The sequence below is a fragment of the Microtus oregoni genome, unplaced genomic scaffold (assembly GCF_018167655.1).
Source record: "Microtus oregoni isolate MIOR12 unplaced genomic scaffold, Mior012 000064F_ref0000363, whole genome shotgun sequence".
Classification (NCBI taxonomy): Eukaryota; Metazoa; Chordata; class Mammalia; order Rodentia; family Cricetidae; genus Microtus; species Microtus oregoni.
In genome coordinates, this window is record NW_024543874.1 from 2,240,193 (window position 1) to 2,253,520 (window position 13,328).

The 13,328-nt window shown below is 38.0% G+C and overlaps 1 protein-coding gene across 5 annotated transcripts in view; it reads right to left on the reverse strand.

Moving 5' to 3' along the window:
• Window positions 1-13,328, reverse strand: part of Pals2 (protein associated with LIN7 2, MAGUK family member) — a 99,627-nt gene that overhangs the window by 72,379 nt on the left and 13,920 nt on the right. The window contains exon 1 of one of the 5 annotated variants that reach the window (XM_041640543.1): window positions 6,579-6,605. The exons of 3 other annotated variants lie outside the window; for them this stretch is intronic. In XM_041640543.1, coding sequence (XP_041496477.1) covers window positions 6,579-6,585 — 7 coding nt within the window. In that variant the 5' untranslated portion in view covers window positions 6,586-6,605. Of the gene's footprint in view, window positions 1-6,578; window positions 6,606-13,328 lie in introns of those variants that run through there. One more of the 5 variants, XM_041640544.1, reaches the window with a different exon arrangement.

Sequence of the window (13,328 nt, forward strand, 5' to 3'; positions counted from 1 at the left end):
AGTTTCCAGAAGATTCCATTTCCCGCTTTTAAGTTACATCTCTCAAAGAACAAGATTTACACTCTTCTTAGAGGTCCCAAAATAGTGTCTTACATACCACAGATAAACAACAAATTATTAGTAAATAGATGAATAATGCCATGAAAGATTACTAGTGCTAAGCATTTTTTTCTTTTTATTACTAGTTTTATCCTCTTGGAAACAAATAACTGACACATTAAAACTAGAATATAATGTCTCTTTGGTATTAGTTTGAGTTTATAATACTATCTGTATCTGTAAGAAGCCAGAAGGATCTCTTCATCAAAGATGCCTTTACCCAAAGTATAACTAAATTTAAAATTAAGAGTTTTTTAGTAGAAGCTCCTCCTTAATTTTGTTGTGGTTGAATTTGACAAAATGAATTTCTCTAATTTTATCCTAGTCAAAAATGCAACAAAATATACACAGTGGGTAGAAAAACACAGTGACAGCATAGGGAATCATCTGACTAGTGGGCACCTGAGGAAGATGGGAGTTCTGAAGAGAAAGAGAGGACACACAAAATGGGGGAGAGGAAATAATTAATGATAGCCTGGGCACTTTCCAGACCCAAGAACTGTGAAGTTGCTGAACTAAATGCAACGCTGAGCACCTAGCAAAACCAACGGGAACAGATTCAAACTAATACTTGACTGCGAAATTTCTGGGCACTGAGGACAAAAAAGAGAGGGAGAAGTACAAGCCAAGACTCAGGAATCAGAATTGCTCACTGACCACATCTAACGACAGAAGATGGAGAAGGCCTTTAAATTTTTACAGCTGAAAATTCTTTGCCTTATCAAGTGTAAGGCAGTTAAATATAATTTTATGAGTTGGTGATATAAAGTTTCACAAATTTAACCTACTACCACTCTGAGCGTGAAACAAAGATCAAAAGAGAAAGATACATGATCCAGGCCCTAAAAGCTCAACCCAGAAAGTAAAGGTAATGCCTAAGAAAGGACAACCAGACACAGAGAATTTGTGCTGTGTTCTGGCCAAGTGAGAGGCTTAGGAGTAACATGTTCAGAAAATAAAGTTGATATATTTTAATAATACCCTTAAGGTTCATGAAGAAAATTAGCAAGGATTTCAGTGTTGAACATAAGTTAGGTAGTGGTTTGGAAAACTAAGCAAATAATTATTAATGCCAAGAAAATTAAAATATAAGAAAGGAAAATAGTAACAATAGTTTATGAATGAAGTTTATCAATATATATACAAATAAATACCAATCTAAGCAAGATCCCTAATGTAGTGATGTCGGGACTGGAAGTACCTATTATCTATACACATGGTTAAAGGTAGAACGGAAAAGGCTAAACTAAACTGTCATCTTGCAAAATGGTTAAAAATTTTTTAAACTAGGCAGTTTGAATGCACACCTTATGAGACCTGGATAGAGGTGGGCAGTCCTTGAGCTTCCCACAGGTTAGGGAACCCTGATTGCTCTTCGAGCAGATGAGGGAGGGGGACTTGATCGGGGGAGGGGGAGGGAAATGGGAAGCGGTTGTGGGGACAAGGCAGAAATCCTTAATAAATAAATAAATTAAAAAAAAATTAAAAAAAAAATTTTAAAAAACAAATCAGGCATCAGTAATGTAAACCACTTCATTTACTTGATATGAAAATAAAAATAAAAACAGTTTAAAAACAAAACAGAAAGTTCAAACTCAAATAGGAGTTGAGGAACACAATAATTTTTCTCTATATATGCATTAACAGCTTTAAGTTAAAAGCTAAAAGAAAAAAAACAAGTGCAGCTATCATGTGTAAATAGTAACCAGTTTAAATGTAGAAACATCATAAAGCAAAATCAATTAACTGTTGGTGTGATGATGTAGCTCAGTGGCAGAGGGCATACTATTGAGGGCCTTGGTTCCATTCCCAATACTGCCCAAAACAACAATAATGACAAAAAGCAGATTTTTGTTTGTTTTGAGACAGGGTTTCTCTATGTAGCTTTGTGGTCTGTCCTGGTACTCGTTCTGCAGACCAGGCTGGCCTCAAACTCACAAGAGATCCTCTTGTCTCTGCTTCCCGAGTGCTGGAATTAAAGACACGCGCCACCACGGTCTGATAAGATTTTTTTTTTTTTAAAAGAAAAACCTAAAGACAAAGTTGTCTTTATATATTAACTATTTCATTATTCTTTAGGTCTATAGCATGAAGTATGTCTTAGTAAAACATTCAACTAATATGTAACATATAAAATATTCTTAAAACTCATGCCATGAATAATATTTCCAACTTTTAAAAGATACAATCATTCTCAACATTTGTAAATATGAAAATTTAACACAAACAGAAAGTTTTCAGTCCACTCACTTATGTCCTCATAAACTATTTGTCCTTACAGCCACGCTTATCTAGTGTCACACTAGCAGGATCATCCTACCAAGGTACTGGGGCTCAGATAACACTGGCCTACAATGAAATACAATTCAGGGTCGAGTGGATATCATGCTGAACTAAAATGATTGATTTTATATAAGTTAGTAGAGTAGAGTAAGTCCACAAACTTAAGGACATTTTACTCTGGATTAATGTTCAGACTGTTGCTTACTTTTGCAAGAGTATATATGTAGTACTCCACTAGAAACTGGGATGCAAATTCTTTTCCCCAAAGTTCACCCCTTCTGGGCTCAGTAAGAACTCAGGCCAGCATGCAGAGAATCCTGACATGAACATTACTGCAGTCAAATATATACACATAACTTTTATTCTATGTGTCCAGGTGAAATCTTACACATGATAGCTTTAATAATTATTTAGCAAGGTTTTGGAAATTTAAGAAGTCAATGAGCTCTTATGTTGCTGAAAACTTAGATTATATCAGATTCAAAACAAACAGATTTTTTTAGGTTTTCCATGTTTATCTGAAAGAGTTCCTGGCTGTTAAGAACTTAAGCAATGTGCAGTCTGCTCAAAGCAGTGAAGCAGCCCTTTGACAAGTCTAGTTGTACTTTATCTTTCCTTGTTGCACGGTTCCCTATGATAGACAACTGCATGTCCTTGCCAGGCCCCATTTCTAGCAGTTACAAACTCTACTGGGTGTCATCTTTTCAAAAATGCTTGGAACAACATAAATTAAAAATATAATTTGTGACTTTCATAAATTTTAAAAGCTTTCACAGTTTCTCAAATACTGAAGATGTTTCACAAGTTTGCTTCTAAAGCAACACTTTTCTATTTTAACAAAGCTTCCCTTCCACACCTAGGTCTGTTTACATTTACCAGGTGACATGCCCAGAGCTCACACACACATATCCGATACAGGCAGTCCTGACCAAATCATGAGGAAATCATCTCACTTCCCTCTGATTTCCTCACTTTCTATTCCTATACCCAAGTTTTTCAATATTCTCAAACTACTCTGGACCAGTGAAAGGTCTACAGGGTTGTGATTGTTCTGTCACAATTTCACATTCCTGTTGTAAAATATTTACCACTATACCGTCAACAGACTTTGTGAAAAGAGAAAAGTTAGAGAGGCTAATTGCCAGTTTCCCCAACTTTTACCTCTACCTGTGATGAAAGAAATATTTCATCATTTCTTATCTCTTTTCCACAGATCAGGGAAATACACCTTTCTTATTTCACAAAGCTGATATCTGTACAATGGTTATACCTGCCTGCCTGCTATGGGACCATGACCCTGGGGTTACTTCTCAATTTTAACTCCAGGATCTCCTCTGCACTTTATGCTTCTACATGCATAAATGATAACATCTTCCCCAATCATAAATAACTACTTTCAAGAAGCTCTAATTTGAACCTCATTTCCATTTAAGCATTCATCACCTTCCTCTACCTCACAGCAGCGTCTACAGATTAGCCTGCACTGGGCATTGTCTCTTCAGTTCTCCACACTGCTACTGCTCTCTTCAAATTTCTTCAGTGAAATTAGGAACAGCCTAACTGACAAACTAATGAAATATTCTACTGAAGGATAGACTATCACTGCCTGTGCTGACTTCTCCCCAACTTGACAACCTTAGATGTATTTGGGAAAAGGGAACCTCAATTGAGAAAATGCCTCCGTAAGATCAATCTGTAGACAAGTCTGAGGGGGTATTTTCTGGATTGATGGTTGATATGGTAGGTAGTGCCCTGAGCCCTTTGTGGGCACTGCCAGTCCTGGGTAGGTGATCCTGAGTGTATAAGAAAGCAGAGTGAACAAGGCAGGAAGAACAAGGCAGTAATCAGTCTTGGAGACCTGGGCTTCCCAGAGCATGGACTGTAATCGATACACCAAATAAACCTTTTCCTCCCCAAGTTACTTCTGGTCATGGTATTTTATCACAATAGAAACCTAAGACACTTCTGCCAAAATCCTTGACAATTTCATTCTCTCAAGAGACCTCATTTACTTCTGGGACTTCAACAAGCATTTCTCTGATTACTTCCAAATCCCAGTTACAACAGCAATCTCGCCAACTGACTTTTAATGTACTTCACTGGGTGTTAAAGACTGTGCTTTTAATTTACCATTGTAAAACTATTCACCCACCTTACCAAGCTGAGTCCTCCTACAACAGACTCAACCTTTCATGTATATTATGATGTCACTATCTGTCCATTCTCTTCAAAACTTCTTAGTTCTCTAAATCCTTAATTTTCTGCTTTTACTTTAAAACAAACGAACAAACAAAACTAAGTTCAGCCAACTAAGTTGTTAATTCCCACTATGTCCTTTGCTTTAGAGTTCCCACTTCCCCTATTTAAAATGCCTCTTGACTGGTCTACGCTCCTTCTTCTTTAATGTTGCCCATGTCCATCTTCCTGACACATGCACAGGACACCTTAAGTTACACCTACATATTAAATCAAAACAAGGCAACACCCAAAACAGAGCTCAGCTAAATGTCACTATTCCTGATGTTCTTTCACCTCGCAGTTGTTCTCCTTTGAAAAAACTTTAGGACTGAGATCTCACAAAACAGGCCAAAACTTAGTATTATTAAATCAACACTGTCTGAAAGTATTTTCATATATCTAATGAACACTGAAAAACACAAACCATGACTACAGGATCAATGTTACATTTTATTAAATCTAAACATTCAAGTCATTAAAAATGAATACCTCAAAACTATGTAACTTCAGACTGATGAATTTTACTGGGAGACTGTTTCCAAGTAGCACATAGTTTGCAGATATACTTAGAAAAATAGGTCTGCAGGGGTGAAGACCAAACTCACTGCCTGGCACATACTACCCAAGTGCTTTGCCACTGACCTACACCCTCCAGTTCAACTCTGTCAGGATAGAGGTGGCTGAAGAAAAGTCACCTGCCTCTTCACTTGCCCACTCTTTCACACTATTTTGAGCCATTATCACCTGTGCAACAGTCATCACCTGACAAATTCTCCACTTTCAACTTAGTTCTCAACAATATTCCTTCTACAGAGCAGCTACAACTGCCACTTATAACACAAGGCAGATCCTACTACTCTCTGCTAATGCTGTCCAAAGGCTTTCCAGTCCACTTACAGCCTGTCATAGTGTGTGTTGAACCTCTCTAAGCTCTTTCATTTCCTATAGCTCCCCACCCTGTCCACCAACCTCCAGTCATGTTGGCCTCCTCTCCTTCAAATGTGCCCAGTCCATTTGGTGTTTTTCACTTAGTTAGCATCTTTACCACTGCCTACCATCTCATTTGAAATGGCCCTCCCAGAGATCCGATAGACCTTTATTTTCTTCATTTACTTAGTGTAGCTGTCACCTCCTCAGAAGACAAACCCAAATGTAGTAAGGAGGCCGCCTGTTTGTTTGTCCAGCCACCTAGACTCCCAAAATAATTACACAGAAACTATATTATTTAAATTACCGATTGGCCAAACACTTAAGTATACTGCTAGCCAACTCTTAAATCTAGAATTAACCCATCTCCATTATTTTATATTTTACCATGAGGTTTGTGACCTACTGGCAAGGTTCTAGCATGTATGTCTCTGACAGCTGTTCCATGGTTTCTTTTTGACTCCACCTCCTTTCTGCCAGCATTCAGTTAAGTTTTCCCCACCTACCTCTACTCTACCCTATCTGGCCAAGCCAGTTTTCTTTATTAGCCAAGATTCACAGCATACAGAGGGGAATTCCAAATCACTCAAACACTCCATCTTTAGCAGCACCTAGCCTGACACTCTCCATCATAATCACACTCACCCAAGCTACCTTTGTTCACATGCCTGTGTGGCTCAGAGTCATTCATTCACAGTTCCATTTCCTCTGGCATTCAGACAAAGGCTTGATACGCAGAAAGCAATCAGGTACTTCTCAGTGTCTAATGTCTATCAAAGCTGTGTCTTCGAAGTTTCAGGCTCAGTATTTCCCATAAAATTTCCAAGGGTCCCTGAAACTCCAAATTTCCAAGCTTATCATCTGACCTGCCCCATATTCCATCTTAATTAATGCTAGCATGTATAGCTATTCTTCACTATTTCCCCATCACAAAGACTTTTCAAATTCAGAATTTTGCATATTCCTCAAATTACACCTCTTTCACAATTCCACTATCACTACTTCATAATTTAATACTTCTCAATTATTACCTCTCATTTCAAAATCTAAAACGGATTCACTTCCCTGGCTCTGCATCTTAGTTTCTTTGGTGGTGTTGTGATGGAACACCCCGACAAAAGTCGCTTACAGGAGGATTCTTCTGGCTCACAGTTCAAAGATGAAATCTGTCATGGTGAGAGGTTGAGGAGGGAGAGAGCAATGAATGAATGCACTGTTACTCAGCTCCCTTCCCCACTTATGTAGTCCGAGATTCCAGTCAGGGAATGGAGCCACTCTCACTTCAATTAATGCAATCAAAACACCTCCCAACGGACATCCCCAGAGGTCTGTCTCTCAGGTGACTCCGTTCTGTCAATTGGATAATTAACAGTAACCATCACACCCTGCTATGATTTCACTATGGTTTCTCTCCTCTGAAACTCATAGTTGTGTTTAATCTCTACTGAGTGATAAATTAAGAGAAGAAAATGTGATCTGATTATAGTACTGATAGGCTGGACCTCTGGACTGTATTAGAGTTAATATAATCTTAGAAGAAGGAGAAAGAAAAGAAACATGCTTCCTGACGCATGCACAGGACGCCTTATCAACAAGAGAGCCATGGGCAGATGTGGCCCTTAAACCTGTACCTCCAGAACTACAAGTCAAATAAACCTCTCTTTCCTTAATTTACCCAGTGTATAATACTTTTACTAGTAACATTAAAATAAGTAAAACAATCTCTAATATCATCCTTAGAATGAGCTTTCCTAAACATAAACACATTTCTCCCCTGGAAAGATCATTTACTAGCTCTTTTTCACCTATAAAATCCAATTTCTTTTTATGGTTCTGCACTAACATTCCATTAAACAGCCCAGTTCAACTTCCTCTTATCCTTCCTTACAGGGAATTCTATCCTCACTTGGCCAATTACTACCCCTTAAGTTCAATACTTCATCCTGATATGACTTTATCTAACTGACCTAAGTGAAGACATCCGTGACCCACTCTCCCAATTTAGAATACACTATTGTATATCAATATGTATTCATGGATTCTAACTAACCTTCTTACTGAAATCTATTTGTAGGTACACAATCAACTGTGGTCATGTATAGATATGTATCGAGTGGGCAAGCTCTTCTTTCTTCAGTTCTCATGGTAGAAACAAGTATCCCTTTCAGTTTACTTAGTGCCATCTTTTTCTTTTCATTTATGTGCTTTACAAAACCTGTCTAAAATGCTTCCAATCATAGTACTGTCTGGTCTTTTGAATACAAGGCAGCTATGATTATACCTTATTTAAAAAGGTATAATTTATATATATTTATATTTATATATTTAAATATATTTATATATATAATGTTAATTTAATAAGGCAAGCTTCATTTGCCATATAAGATTGGTTATGAATTAAAATAAAATAAAGCAGGCTAGGAAATCAATGAATATCAACAAATATATTAAGTACAGTGCCTCTGCATGGAAACACATAAAATAAAGCTACACACACACACACACACACCCATTAATATAAATAAAGCTATGTATTAAACACTAGGACTATTATAGAAACCTTGCCCTGTATTTCCCTTAGAAGAAACACTTTAGCGTTTGGTCATCCAGTATTTGTAGAGTTTACAAATTACAACTACAACAAGTTGAAGAATTATCTATTTTAAACAACAGGTCTCTCACAGACATAATACTGTTTTCCCTTTGTACTCTGTTAGTATTATGCTAAACACAATGCAGTTAGTATTTATTCAAAGAAAATTTAAAATTCTGGCTTCGAATACCTGCAATATGATTTACTCTACATATTTGGACTTTACAGTAGAATCCCCACATAGATCACAGCTCTCCATGTCTCCCATCTGAATGAGGCCATGCTCAGCTGCAAAGTTAATGATCTCAGGATCAGCCTCCACTGCCATCTCTTCATCTCCTTTAGGATTAAAGATGGTGCTTTTTATGTTCAAACCACAGTTAAATGGAAAAACATTCACTCTTCCACTGGTCAGCCAGTGCTATGGGTTTAGACCCTAAAACAATTAAACAAGTATTAGTCAAAGTGGGAGACTGAACACAGTGTCTACAGCCTCTCCCTGTACAAGTCCCAAATCAAAGTACATCTGTAAAACAAAACAACAAGAGTAATCAATACTGGAGGTGGAATGGTAAAGAATTCAAATGGAAAGATTATCAAGCTGGTGTTGGAAAGGCTTAGAAGTTGGAAGTAAGGCTTGTGTATCCAGCTGAAAGGCAGGCCTGATAGATAATCTGAGAGTAAGTGTCTCACAATGCTTCTACAAATGCTAACTAAAATACCACACACATCCTCTGAAATTAAAATGAAAAGAAAACAAATCTCCTAGAGAATCTCCATGGGCAAACAGGACAGTGGCCATGAGGGCTAGTTCACAAGCAAAGGTTCAGGCCTTGGCCTGAACAGCATGAAGTCACAATTCAGGCTGCTCCACAAGGTGGAAGTGACTCCTACCCTGTATAAGAGCAGATTGGACAAAGAAGTCAAAGAAATTACTCAGTCTTCACTCAAGGACTTAAGGCTCAAATACACCTACTTCATTCAGAAAACTCTGAGCAGGAAAGTTAACAGTTAACCAAGGTCAGCAGCTTCCCCAGTCACCAGAGAAAAGCCTTAGTAAATGTCTTGAGGAATGTGTACTGTAATCAGGCCACATGAAATTATCTTGAATAAAAAAAAGAAGTCAAGCAAGAGCACATAATTCAAAATCTTAAAACACTGAAGGAAGAAAACCTGAAAAACACAATAAAAAGAAGGCTGCTACAGAGAATAGCAAGTAACATTGGAAACAAGTAATCTTGTACTGTAGACTTCAGAGGTGCACACAAGTTTGTCCCAAGGAGATTTTATTTGGGTCTCCCTTGAGAACGTGTGAGCACAAATAGTCTTCCTTATTGGACAATCAATAGCTCCTGTGTAAAGTTGGAAACATGGATGGTTTCTAAGATATATGTTTCATTCTGAAACTTAACAGTGACATCCTCTATTGAGGGGGGCACTTGAAAATGTGCCAGAGTATTATGCTTGTTCAAGGACCAATGCAGTAAAAAGGGCAATAAGCACTAAGAGCATTAAGGGTGATTCTGCACCAAGAATCTGGCCAAAAATGCTAGTCACCAACTGTTGGGAAACATCACTAGCTGAGCAATGATTAACCTCTTTTAAAAAAATAAAAACAAGCCGGGCGGTGGTGGCGCACTCCTTTAATCCCAGAACTTGGGAGACAGAGGCAGGCGAGCTCTGTGAGTTCAAGGCCAGCCTGGTCTACAGAGGGAGTTCCAGGACAGGCTCCAAAGCTAGAGAAACCCTATCTTGAAAAATCAAAAACAAAAACCAAACAAAAAAAAATAGAAACAAAAAGGATTACTTTATTTTATTTTTATATAGTTCTTACTGGCCTGGAACTCACTATATGGACCAGCATGGCTTGAACTCAGTTATCTACCTGACTCTGCCTCTGGAATACTGGGATTAAAAGCACATGCCATTTTGTTTATCATGTGTCTTAATTAACTGTTCTATTGCTGTGAAGAGACACCAAGAGCAAGGCAAGTTACAGAAGGAAACATTTAACTGAGGGCATGTTTACAGTTTTGGAGGATTAATCCTTTACCATCATGGAGGGAAAATTGGTGGCAGGCAGACATACTGCTGGAGAAATAGCTGAGCTAAGCTTATTATCCTGATCTGCTTGCAGCAGGGAGATAAAGACAGACATTGGCCTGGTGGGGACTTTTGAAACTTCAAAGTCCATCTCCAGAGACACACTTCTTCCAACAAGGTCACACCAACTCCAATGAGGCCACACCTCCTAATCGTTCTCGAACAGTTCCACTCCTTGATGATTAAACCATTCAAATATATGAGCCTAGGGGAAGCATTCTCATTAAAACTATCACATCATGTAACAATATCTTTTAAATTTTAAAGTAAATGTATCATAAATAAATAATGGGTGTGGTGGCACATAACAATCTCTGCACACAGGAGGTAGAGGCAGGCAAATGCCACTCCTGTCTACACAGTGAGTTCCCAGCCAATCAGAACTCCAAGTGAGACTCTGTCTCAAAAAATAAAAATAAAAAAATAGATTATGGACTAGTTAAATCCCTCCCTCAAGAGATGTTGGGTCAGAGCAACACAATTAGCTACTCTGGAATTTTTAGGTTCCGAAGAGCAGTGCCTTCAAATAGTTCTTAGCTAAAATATCTCAAGCATTAAAATGGTTTTAACAATGCTAATTGTGTACTCATGGAGTAAGGTATGAGATACTGCCTTTCTGAAATAGCAGCTGCCATGTCAATGTTCCTCAGAGCTTACAAAAATCTCCAGAAAGGAGTCAAGAGTAAAACAATAACCATTAAAATTTGCAGTGCATATTGGGACGGTCTATGAAATAACACTGAATAAACTAACAAAAGTCTCTGTTACTAACAGATTTAGCTAGGAATCACATGGTTTGGATTTGAAAGAAGACAATATTTCCCTTGATGAAAATGGAAGATGAAGAAAAGATATAACCAATACATATGAAAAAGATAGTAAATGACTACTGAATAAAAACATGTACTTAACCTTAGTACTTTGCTTCCTAAAGATAACAAATTCTGTATACACACTTATCATTAGGGGGCTAGGTAGATGTTCAATTAGTAAAGTTATTGCCATGTAAGCACAAGGACCGAGTTTGGATCCCTAGACCCTTGTAAAATGTCAGGTACTGTTGTGGAACATCACTTTAACTATGTAAAGAAGTGTTACATTTGTTCCATCTTGCTTGCCTTAGGCACCTGGCTGGTCTAATCAAAATTTGAAAAGCTAATAGCTAGGCAAGAGAGGGATAGGTAGGGCCAGTAGGCAGAAAGAATAAGTAGGAGAAGAGAAAAGAACAAGAGAGAAGAAACAAAGAACCAGGGAGAAAGAGAGGGTCATGCCCAGGACCAAAAATCAGGCAGTAGCCAGTCAGCCAGCTAGCCAACAAGCCACGGAACAAAACATTACAGAAAGAAAGGTAAAAAGCCCTAAGGCAAAATGTAGATAAAGAGAAATAGATTAAAATAAGAGCTAAGGTCAAGCATTCGTAACTACTAAGAAGTCTCTATGTCACGATTTGGGAGCTGGTTGGTGACCTAAAAGAAAAAGTCTGATGCAAGGTACAGCAATATATCCTGTAATCCAGATAGTCATTGGGGCTTGCTGGCAAGTCAGCTTAGTTGAATCAGCAAGCTCCAGGTTCAGAAAGAGAGACAGCGTGAGAGACCTGTCTCAAAAAGGGAAGTGGAGAAGGGATTGAGAGGTGACACCACATGTTGATTCATGGGTGTCTAAGTGTACACAAGTGCACACACACACATACTATTGTGTTTGAATGTGAAATGTCTTCCACAATCTCATGTGTCTGAATGCTTCACATGTGTGCATATGTATACACACACACACACACACACACACACACCCCACTGTGGTTTAAATGTTAAATGTCTTCCATAGGCTCAACATCCCCAGATGGTAGCACTGTTTTGGGAGGTTGCAGAACCTTTTGGCAATAGAACTTTACTGGAGCAAGAGGGCTGACTGGAAAGGAGTGGGAAGTGCAGCAGTTTCTTTATCATTAAAAAGGAGAAAGCTGTACCATAAGCTCCCACTCACCTGGACAGAGCCAGCCTCAGTCACCATACCTTTTCCACCATGATAACTAAATCCCTTTAAATTTTAAGACAGAATAAATCTTTTCTTCCTTAGTTGCTTCTTGTTGGGCATTTAGTCAGCAACAAAAAATTACAACACAAATCTGGATTCACCCCATTGCATACTGCCCTATAGATATTTACTTGTTTTCCTTTGTACACAGTAGCAAGAACACATAGTCAAGGTACACTTGCATATTCCTAAAAGCCAGTATGTTTAAAATAACAAATGTAAGTGAGATAAGGAAAATATACAGCTCTTTTAAAATATCCCCTTGTCTCCACTATGGATATATTCCTTCAACTTTTATATTTATATTACAATTATACACATACAAACATACACACACAATCTGTAAACATAAGCAAGAATAAAATTATTCTTATTATTAATAGCTCCTGGGTAACTTTCCTGTTAAGTTTCCTTATATTAAAACATTTTTACTTACATTTAAAAAGTAGAACAAGTTGAAACATTATAAAACAACAAAGACAAATACCTAGACTCCAGACACAGTTCATCCTTGACCAGGAATACAAATACCTTCAAGTGCTGTGCTGTCCATTTTGTCAGTCTGACACAGACCAGAGTCACTATGAAGAGGGAACTCTCAGTTGAGAAACTGTCTCCATCAGATTGGCTTGTGAGCACATCTATGGAGCATTTTCTTGATTAATGATGTGGGAGGGCCCAGCCCACGTTGGGTGGTGCCATGCCACCCTTGGGTGAATAAGAAAGCAAGCTGGCCAGGCTTGATGGTATATGCTTTAATTCTAACACTCAGTAGGTAGACACGTAGATAGATCTCCAAGTGCGAGGACAGCTAGGCCTACATATTGAGAACTTACCTCCAAATTAAAAATAATAATAAAATACATAAATAAAAAGCAAGCTGAGTAAGCCAGTAAGCAGTATTTCTCCATGACTTCTGCTTTAGTTCCTGACTCCATGTTCCTTCCTTCACATCCCTTGATGATGGACGTTAACCTGTAAGCTAAATTAAACTGCTTCTTCCCCAAGTTGCCTCTGCTCAGTGTTTTAGATTAGAAAAGCAAACTTA